Below are 11,090 nucleotides of genomic sequence, written 5' to 3'. Positions count from 1 at the left end.
AACCTGCTGACCAAACACAAATCAACTTTTATCCTCATTTGTATTATTTTAATTTAATATTAAAGGGAAATATTAGATTTGGAACAGGATTGTTGCAAAGGGTCTATTTCCCACTTTACTGCATTGAGTGACAAACTTTGTCCTAAATTTGTTTGGTTTAATCAGACTGTTAGGGTGAAAATAGTGTTGTGTGGTAGTCAAATATTTTGGGTGCAAATAGTCACTTTGAAGAAAAAAAATAACCATTTAAATGATAGGTGTGTTTTTATGTGTTTGTTGATTTTACATATATTTATTTAACAGATGCCAAAGTGACTTGCAAATAAAAATAATATTCAAATCTTCCCAATGCAACCCGGACAGCTAAATATTATAAATATTATAAATAAATAAACTAAATAATATAAATAAATATTCAAAAAATGTCTAAAGCTCATCTTTTCCATGACAGAATCCTGCTGAAATCTTTATACAAATTAATAGTTTTCATTATTTCTTACAGTATTGTTTCACTTTTCCTGTTTTTGTGCTTTTCTTCACAATGTTTGAAACTTTGTATTGTTAGCACTTTATATGTTATTGCCTCCTTAAGATGAATCGCTTTGTTTTCCTCATTATAATTTCCCGTTGGATAAAAGTATCTGTTAAATGAATAAATGTTGATATGGATTCACTGAACTCAGGAGTTATGGCATGTGTAACCCGCTTGTTTTCATGAACACATTCTCTTCTAGATGTTGCTGAAAATCTCTTTGTAGATTTGACATGTTGGTTTTGGACCAGTGAAGATCTGGATATTTGCAGTGCAAGTCTTATCAATTCTGTTTCTTCTCCAGTTGTGCCAGCTGGTCCAGTGAAGACAGTGTCAGTGATGGTGGGAGATTCAGTCACTCTAAACACTGATGTTCCTGAACCACAGAAATATGATGTGATACAGTGGAGGTTTAAAAACTCTCCTATAGCTGAAATTAATAGAAAGACTAGAAATGCCTTTACATCTAATACTGATGAGAGATTCAGAGGCAGACTGCAGCTGGACTGTTGGAGTGGATCTCTGACTATCAGGAACACTGAAACCACACACTCTGGAGATTATGAATATGACATCAGCACCAGCTCTCACACCTTACACAGGTCATTCACTGTGACTGTCAGCGGTGAGTACATCAATGTAATAATAAGTATATTAAGATTAGCTCTGTGTGAATAGTTTAGATCAGTGGTTCCCATCCTTTTTCAACACGCGGCCCACACAACCAATCACAAAGTTTCCACGGCTCACTGCAAGAATTTTAACGGACCCGACTATTTGTGTCACGTTGTTTAATGAGGACTTAGAAACTGAGATTAACACAGTGGCTGTCTGCTACATTGCTCAGCACTGCAAAAGCACGTTATAAATACATACATTTGATGCTCTTCAGAGTGCAAACACAAATACGCACTGGAGTGTTTGACCAATCTCTTATCCTATAATTACAGCTTCACCTAATGGTGCTCTTGCTGCGCCCCCGAGGACCAGGCCTGACCGAGCCTAGAGAGACTCTGACACTTAACAATTAGACAGTTTAGACCTCAGACTCTCCTTAGAGTTAGACCCACTATTGCAATGGTTGATGTTGTTTAGCATTTACTGAACACTGTGTGTTGGGCTGAAGAGAAGCAAATGAAGATCAGGCTTGATGTGGTTTATGAAAATGATTTAACCTAAAATAAGCAAGTAATGAGAAGCTTTCAGCAACACGGATGGTGTCTGCTTGTTTTCAGCTCCCACACATGTGAAGACTAGCGCTAGGTAGTCACTACTGTATTTTCTTCGTTTAGATTTATTTTTAGTCTTTTTGATATCAAGCATTGCTGAAGATTCATCGGTAACACTTTACAATTAGTTACAATTAATTAAAATTAGTTAATGTATTAACTAAAATGAACTAACCTAAACCATGAACAATACATTTGTTACTGTATTTATTCATCTTTGTTAATGTTATTTAATAAAAATGCAGCTGTTCTATGTTAGTTCATGTTAGTTCACAGTGCATTAAATAATGTTAACAAATACATTTGAATTTAGTAATGTATTTGTCAATGTTAAAAAAAATTACATGAACTAAGATTCATAAATGTTGTAGAAGTATTGTTCATTCTTAGTTCATGTTAACTGAAGTAGTAACTAATGTAAAGTAATGAAACCTTATTGTAAAGTGTTACCGATTTATTCTGTAGATGAAGAAACATCTGCATTTTTCCTTTTCCTATCATGTTAAATCTGCTGTAGCCGGCAGTGACTGCAACCAAAGTAGACAAACAAAAGTAGTTTGTAACAAAAGTAGATAAATTATTAGTTGATTGTTAACATAACCAATCATCTAGCTTAAATAGTGAATATACAGTAACGGTTTATTAATTATTTTTCATTATATTTTGAATTATTATATTTAACTAGACATTTTTACATGTATTAATAAAATTACACACACAATTTTGTTGCAAGCCACTGGGGTATTTAGTATTCAGTGAACTTATGTTTCCTTCTACTATCATTTCATCATATGAACACGTTTCTCTCTTTTAATTTTCTGTCCCAGGAAATGTCCTATTAGACTTAAATGTGCCTTTATGACTTGTGAAGGTTTGTTGTAGAAATTACGCTTTTTAACTGAGATTTAATTGAGCTTTATTATTGTGAGATGTGTTAGACTTTCTGTAGATATGTTCTGAGTGTGTGTTTCATGTGTTTGTTGTTACAGGTGAACTGAAGTTAGCACTATGATTAAGGGAGATTCTGTCTTTCTAAACTTTGATCTTACTGAAATACAGACAGATGATGATTTAATGCAGTGGAAGTTTGGAGAGACTGTCATAGCTGAAATCATTATGAACTGTTTAAGACTGTTATAGTTTGTTATTCGTTTGGAAGATTTAGGTGCAAAAGATATTTGTAAAGGGAATAATATTATTTTAACCAACATAATGTCTCAACATTTAATGCTTAAGACAAACTTTTTAATTAACATTTTAGTTGTATTTAAATGATTGATAACATTGATAAAATCCATTACTCTAATGCTCAAACCAAAATTGCAAGCATTTTTATGTTTTCTCTTATTTTTAATACAAGTATTTCTAATTTTCTCAGACTCCTAATAAAGAAAATAAAGTGTCAGAGCTCATCTGAATCTGCAGTAAATGCTTTAAGACTGTTGGCATGTTTCTGAAGGTTTTTAAACTGTTTAATTTGCATTAATGCTTGTAATATTTACATAGAGATCAGTCGTGTGTTCACATCAAACTCCTGCTGTAACACAGTAATACAGAAGATGAACACAGTGAAAAGGAGAATCATGATATCTGACATTACATTAGAGGCTCATTTATGATTCACCTTCAACAGAATCAGATTCATATTTAAATAGATCAGACTGACAGATTCACTCACACTGATGACTCTCTCTTTATCATTACAGATCCAGGTCTGTCTACAGGAGCTATAGCAGGGATCAGTGTTGGTGTTGTTGCTGTTGGTGTTGTTTGTTTTCTGCTGCCGTTCACAGCTGTAGGTTTTTGTGTGATTTATAATCGCTACAAGATCTCTAAACGAAAAGAAGGTGAGTATTACAGCTGATAAAGCAAGAGAAATACTGAGCTTTATTATGCTACAGTAGAGATTAAAAGTGTAAAATGTTTGTTCATAATCATGTTTCAAACACTTTACATTTGTATGTGTGTGTTGTGTTGTAGTTTTGCTCATAAAAGCAGGGTTAGAAAGAAACATGATCAATACACAGATATTAAAGAGCACTGGCCTGTGGTTTGTTTAAGAATGAACGGCTCTGAATGCATTTTTATACAACTTTATACAACTATTTTATTGTTGAGTGGAAATTAAGTTTATAGCTAGTCTACACTTTTTAAAATGCATGAAGTTTTCTGTTAGTGTTGGTGTCTGGGTTTGTGTTAAAATACAGTATTTATTACTAGCTTTAACAGTAGACTTGTGTGTAATGTCCACATTCAGATAACTGAGTAGACGTGTGTCTCAATCATAACTGATCTGCTCTCCTGACTGGTGTTTTACTGCTTTCACACAGATTCTGTGACTCTTCATCTGGTCAGGTTCAAAGGTCATCTTAAACCAGTGCACCAGCTCAGAGTAGTTTATGATGCTTTTCACACCAAAGCGATGGAAACTCTTAATAGAGAAGTTATAGATTTATTTAAATGATAGGAAATACAGAGCAATGGCTTCAGGGTGTCACAGATAATAAACAGAATCATATTAAACAAAACCTGAGATTAAAATCAGAGGGGAAAAAATGAAAAATAAAGCCTTCTGACTACCCAACATTTACACATTTAGCAGATACTTTTATTTAAAAAAGAAGCACTTAATTAATGATGAACACAACACAAAACACACAGGTAAAACACACAGATTATGAATGATGTTAAAGTATATCAGATAATGTGTTAGTTTATATTGTCTTTTGCTGTGAGTGTGATTCAGTGTTTACAGGTTTAATGATCAGTCATTGAGCAGGAGTCAGATGTGGAGCGAATGATCATGTTGATTTTATTCCTTTCTGCTTTTATTGCTTTTCTTCTCCAGCTAATGTCTGTTCTGTGTTTCTCTGTTTCTGTTTGCTGATGTGAAGGGATTTATAAACGGACGGTACTGTCAGTGATGGAGGGAGAACGTATCACTCTTACCCCTGATGAAGTGTGTACAGACGACAGATTAGTGTGGACGTTTGAAGGCTCTCGTATTGCTGAAAGGGAAAGCGCTACTAATAGATTCAATAATGTTCCTGGTCAGAGATTCGGAGACAGACTGATGACGAATCCTCTGAATGGATCTCTGACCATCAGAAACACCACAATTGAAGACTCTGGAGAATATATTCTACTGATCATCGGATCGGGAAATGGCTCAGTAATGATATTCAGTGTTTCTGTCTTGGGTGAGTAACTCAAATCTTTACGTAATAATGATTTTATTTTTAATCAGCTGAATTGATTACATTAAGGACTATGGGTTTATTTGGTGATATCTTCTTATATGCAGAGCCGGATTAACGCAAAGGCAAACTAGGCACGTGCCTAGGGCCCGATTGGCGGGATGGGGCCCAGACAGAGGGACAAAAAAAAAAAAAAAAAAAAAAAAAAAATTAAATGTCCTATCTACAATTTATTTCAAAATGTAGCCTATTAATCAACTAAAAATAGTGACGATGTTTATCTTAACCATAGACTGTTACATTACGTCACATTAACGCCAGCCCATGACTGTAGAGGCGCCAGCCAGTTTAGTCCGAGGGGACGTCAGAGGCGATCAGAGGCGGTCAACGAACGCATCCATCAGGTGCTGAGTGCGAAGCAAAAGCAGAAATAGGCACGCAAAGAAGCACAGCTCGTAATGCAGGTCATCGATTTTGGTGTGATTGCAATGTATTTTAAATATAAACTTGTGGGCTACTGTAGATCAGCGTCATTTCTGGAAAAACCATTCACCGCTTTATGAGTTTAAAAGAGCGCGCGAGCGTCATTAACGTGCCCAGACGCGACGCTTTGAATTTGCGCGTACAATCAATGAATAACATCGCGTCCAGAGCTGACTAGTAAAAAAGCTACAAAAGTAAAAGACAAGACGTTTGTATTCAAAGTTAAAAAACCAACACACTGCAACATTTTTAAATGTTTCAAATAAAGGATCTCATATCTATGGGTCTATCTTCTATATTCTGATGCTGATGATTAGATAATACCCTGACATCATAGCCTATAGGAATATTAGTTTAGATTTTTTTTCCTGCTCAGTAGCGATCGTGTCTTTCTCTTCCACTTGATTTGTGTATAGCATATTTAAGGTAGCAATGCAATACATAATAACATATTACTGATATTAATAATATGACAATATCTGCAGTCAATATTGATTAAATGGGAGGGAAAAATCCTGCCCATAACGCAGAAAAATGATAAAAGCACGTTCATGATGTTCATCTACTGAAGTGGTATTCTGGAACTGTGAATAAACTGAATAAAACAGCAAAATAACAACAATAACAATAACATCTTCATTAAACAAAAAAAGAGATTAGCTTAGATAAAGTTTGATAGGCTACCAGTAAAAAGTCTGGACCCATTACTATTTTTAATGTTTTTGAAAGAAGTTTATTATTATGCTACAAGCCTGCATTTATTTGATCAAAAATACAGAAAAAAAAACAGGAATATTCAGCAAGGATGTGTTAAATTTATAAAAGTGATATTGAAGACTTTTTTAAAACAACTTTTTAATAATCAAAGAATCATGAAAAAAAGTATCACATGTTATAAAATAAATATTAAGCACCATTTCTAACATTTGATAATAAATCAGAATATTATAAAGTTTTCTGAAGGATCACGTGACACTAAATTCAGCTTTGCATCACAGAAATATATTTTAAAGTATAGCCTAGTAAAATAGAAAACCATTATTTTAAATTGTAATAATATTTCACTATATTATTTTTCTGTATTTTTGATCAAATAAATCCAGGCTTGATGAGCATAAGAGACTTCTTTCAAAAACATTACAAATAGTAATTTGTCCAAACTTATGTACTGTGTAAGTAAAAATATACTAAATTTAAAATTAAATGTTGTATAAATAAAAAGGTTAGGAATCATATTTGTTTCAAGTGTGTTTTATTGGGGGTGGGGGGCCTCCAACATGAATTTTGCCTAGGGCCTCCAAATGTCTAGATCCGGCCCTGCTTATATGCACAGTCTTCAGCACAAGTATTGAAGCATACTGTCATCTATTATGCTGTATATAAAGACAGTTTCATTTCAAATCACTTTAAAATCAAACGAGTATTGATTAATGTTTTAATTATTTTGCACTAAACTTGATCAATATGTTGTGTGTTTGTGAGCCACTGAAGACCTCCACAACTATCTGACAGAGAAACATTCAGTGACGGCACATTAATAATCATAAACACATTAGCACAAGATAATTATTGAATCAAATCACATCAGTCTTTTGATAGAAAGTGAAAATGATCTGCAGTTTCTCAAGCTCAACACTATAAATATATAAAGTGTAGAGTTAATCAGAATAAAACCATTATTACTGGAACAATAAGAAGAGAAAACAAAGAGGAACATAAAACTAACCACAATGAAACATGATATTCAATAAAAATGATATTGTTTCCTGGCATAAACACAATTAAACACTGATGTGTTGATGCTGATGATCACACATGAATCAGAGAATATGATTGGTCCAACACACACATCACACACACATGAGAACTGAGGCCATTTGACTTGATTACCTGGTGAGTAAATCAAATATGTCAGTATAATAATGATCTTATTTTAGATCAACCCTGTCAGACATTTAGATGAAAGACTGAGTTTGTATGATGACTCTCTGATTTCTGTCAGAACAGACTCTGTCACTGTGTGTGTGTGTGTGTAATTGTAAATTATTGTATTAAAATTAAGAAATCTAAATGCAAATAATACATTCAAAATCAACTCCTCCTTACTACATATATATGCAAAGCTTTCATTTAATATGATCCGTTTTCTTTCAGATCCCACTGATAACAGAAATGACCCAGAGGAGGCTGTTCCCAGACTCCAGACAGTGTGATGTTAAACAACAGGATAACATACAGACACATTTCATTTACTATGTTCTTCACACTGATCTTTAGACTAACTCTCATCTTTATTTGATCCTCTAATGTAAATCTAATCAAAATCTCACATTTCATCTGTTACTCATTGCGTATAATACACACTGTATAAACCAGTTTCTGTTTCTGCATCTATTAGACAAAATATCTGATGAGAAATGTCATGTAGAGACTATATAAGAAGAATGTGTGTGTGCTAAACCAGTATTTCTCTGACTAATGTGTGTTTTTATATAACAAGCATGTTTAATCCTGAGCTTTAGATACTTTAACAGTCTCTTCACTTCTAGAAGTTTCTAGAAACAGTTTAATTGAAGAAGCTCCAGTGTGACTTTGACTGTTCATCTCTGTGTGAAACTCTGTTATTGCAGGAATTATCTGCACATTTATATTACTCTAGTATTATTTCGCCTTACTCTATTTGCTTATATTATAATCTGTCTTTTTTATGATAGATAATTGCACTTATATTTTTATCAATCTATATTTTGTATTATCTGAAGTGAATCTGCCCATCTGTGTCTCTCAGATCAGATGTGAATGTGAAATTATAAACTCTGAAATTATTGATTTCTGATTGTTCTTTTATTTCATTTTATTAGAGAAGCTTCAGCTTGAATCTTTTGTATTTGCTGATTTGAGCCGGACGCACAGCGATCACTTCATGCTTTACTGAATAAAATAATCAAAATAAACCACAAAAACACAAATCTTGAGGCTGTCGTCTGCTTTATGCTCATCCTGATCCTCCAGACTGGAAAACTGGAGAAACACCATTTTGCTTCTTCAGAAAGTCACACTTGTGTGGAAAGGAATTATAAAGTTGCTCAGAATAAACACATTTGACTGGAACAATGTAAAAAAAATTACACTGATAATAAAGAAAAACAGCAACAAAAATAAAATGCAACCATACATTACAAAGACCGGAGGAAAGGATCACAACGATCAGAAAACTTTTTAAAAAATTGTTTGAATTAGAATTACACAATCAACTTCCATTATTTAGTTTGAGGGAGAATATTGATACTGTATTAATTTATTCTCAATGTGTGAATGTGTATTATAACATGTTAAGCATCAGTTTTAAGGAAATGTCAGAGAATGAGCAGTTTGGTCGCTCCTCCACTAGTTGGCGCTCCAGTGTCTGTCATCGTGTTTAATTCACCAGTCGCTCTCTTTAGTACCGCTTCAAAGTGGGTGGGACTGATCGTTATAGTTGCCGTCTCTACTGCCATGATATCATCATTATTAAATGCGAATTTTTCATTCCGTGTTTCCCCATCCACTCCTCGGCAACCAACGAGAGGAACGTCTGCACCTCGTCCACTGACCACGATTCAGCCATTTCTTTTTTTGAAGTTTATACTCTTTTTTTTTTTTTTTTTTTTTTAAAGCAAATACTTTTAAAACAGGCGCTACAGCGCAGACTGTTGTCTACTGGCTATTTAAATCTAGCGGGTTTAGTGTCTCGTGTCGTAAATACAATGACGCTGGTAGTGATGATTCTGTCTGACCAATCAGTGATCTGCAGTGTTTTCACGTCACATTTTAGTATCGGTACGGTACGCTTGGAACCTCAACAGAGGTGGTACCATTTAAAGCGAGCCGTACCATACCGTACCATGCAGTGGAAATGCGCCAAAAGTGAGCCGTACCGAACCGAGCCGTACCGTACCATGCAGTGGAAAAGCGCCAAAAGTGAGCCGTACTGAACCGAGCCGTACCGTACCATGCAGTGGAAAAGCGCCAAAGCGTGCCGTACCGAACCGAGCCGTACCGTACCATGCAGTGGAAAAGCGCCATATCTGCAGTGGAAAAGCAACCGAGCTAAAGCGAACCGAACCGTGCCGTACCGAGTCGAGTCGTACCACTCAGTGGAAAAGGGAAGCGAGCCGAACCGTTCCGCGCCGAGTCGAACCGTACCGAGCCGAACCGAGCCGTACCATGCAGTGGAAAAGGGCCAATAAAGTTAATGCTGTAGTGCTATACGGTAGTTGTGCTAACGGTAAAGCTGTTGGTTCAGTCCAAATGGAGGCCGCGCAACCGAAGCGCCACCTAGTGGCTGTTGTCAAAACTGCAACGGAGTTTCGCTTCTTGGTACTTCTATACTCTTTGATGAAACCGAATCTAAAGTGGAGTAAACAGAAGACACAATGTCAAAATAAGGGTCCACATAATATAATAACAGAACATAAACGGTAACCTGACAATAAGCTTGTTAGGCTATTGTTGTATAACAGTTAGTCCTGATCCTCGAATCTCACTTTATGAGAGGCTTTCTGCTGATATTTCACCAGGATCGGCATTGCTCGTCTCTGCGTGTTATAGAGAGGCTTTCATCAGTGCAATTACACTGTTACACCACAAGGTGGCGCCAAGCGACTGTCTTTGACTGAGTCATTAAACTGTTCATTCAACGGAAATGTAAATATAAAAATAAAAAATCCGGATTCATTCGAAGATAGATGTAATGAAACAAGCTGTTAATTATTTTAATATTCATAAATACATTTTTAAGCTCCACTTTACAAGGCTCAGCTGAGCAGCAACGCTGAAGCTGATGCTTCACTTCAGATCAATGGCATTTATTCATTTTATTGACCAGCGCTGACGCCATTCATTAGAAATATCCTTAAATGTTAAAAGGATGATTTTTGAAAGATTTCGCTTTCCTTGGTCACGGCAACCTTTTCACGAATATGACTTCATATGAAGGACAGATATTTTATTTACATCCGCTTTTCCGCTTCCGGTCTGCTGCGTGAGATCACGTGAGGCGCTTCCTCTGGCACGATCGTCTTAACATTTTGAAGTGTGTGATTTTTTTTTTTTTTGCTATAAAGAATTCAAGTACAAAAAATTAAGGCATAGATCAACAATCATACATTTGTAATCGTGTTGATAGATATTTTAGAAGAAAGAACATAGAACAAACAAAAAATAAATAAATAAAATAAAAACAAAGGGGTGAGGGTCTTAGTCCAATAACCTAAACAAATCCAAAACGGAAAGAAGTTTTAGGGCATTTCTATCCGTCATCCAATGAAGAGATTTAACAAATAGCTTCAAGTCATTCTTCCATCCACTGAAATGGGGTTTAATCTTTAAATATTTACACCTGTGGATGAAGTTCCTAAAACAATCAGATTGTTTATCAAAAAATCTAAGTTTTTATCATTCAAAAAACACTCCAACATTCAAAGGGAGAAGTGATATCTCTTTAGATTGTAACCAACTCTGAAATGTAATCCAAAATTCTTGTACAAATTCGCATTGAAAGAAAATATGCTCTACCGTTCTCAATTTCTTTCTCACAAAATCCACATGAATTGTTTTCCCAATTGAATCTTTCATGTAAAAAGCAATTAGATGGATAAATGTCAGTCA

At 34.9% G+C, this 11,090-nt stretch overlaps 1 protein-coding gene across 1 annotated transcript; it reads left to right on the top strand.

Moving 5' to 3' along the window:
- The first annotated feature begins 773 nt into the window (after positions 1-773).
- On the top strand, positions 774-8,375 carry LOC308701952 (uncharacterized protein). Its single transcript, XM_081384441.1, has 4 exons — positions 774-1,157; positions 3,468-3,608; positions 4,656-4,961; positions 7,596-8,375. Exons 1-4 carry the CDS (start codon positions 872-874, stop codon positions 7,652-7,654), a joined length of 792 nt encoding a protein of 263 aa, XP_081240567.1. The 5' UTR covers positions 774-871; the 3' UTR covers positions 7,655-8,375.
- The last annotated feature ends 2,715 nt before the right edge of the window (positions 8,376-11,090 follow it).

The sequence above is a fragment of the Scardinius erythrophthalmus genome, assembly GCF_964197995.2.
Source record: "Scardinius erythrophthalmus genome assembly, chromosome: 14".
In the NCBI taxonomy this organism is placed as follows: domain Eukaryota; kingdom Metazoa; phylum Chordata; class Actinopteri; order Cypriniformes; family Leuciscidae; genus Scardinius; species Scardinius erythrophthalmus.
The sequence above is the reverse complement of the archived record's forward strand: the minus strand, read 5'-3'. Positions and strand labels throughout refer to the sequence as shown.

Coding starts and splice junctions, on each gene's coding strand:
- LOC308701952 (XM_081384441.1), top strand. CDS start 872: ATGGTGGGAGATTCAGTCACTCTAAACACTGATGTTCCTGAACCACAG. Junction 3,609..4,655: donor GATCTCTAAACGAAAAGAAG/GTGAGTATTACA, acceptor GCTGATGTGAAG/GGATTTATAAACGGACGGTA. Junction 4,962..7,595: donor ATTCAGTGTTTCTGTCTTGG/GTGAGTAACTCA, acceptor GTTTTCTTTCAG/ATCCCACTGATAACAGAAAT.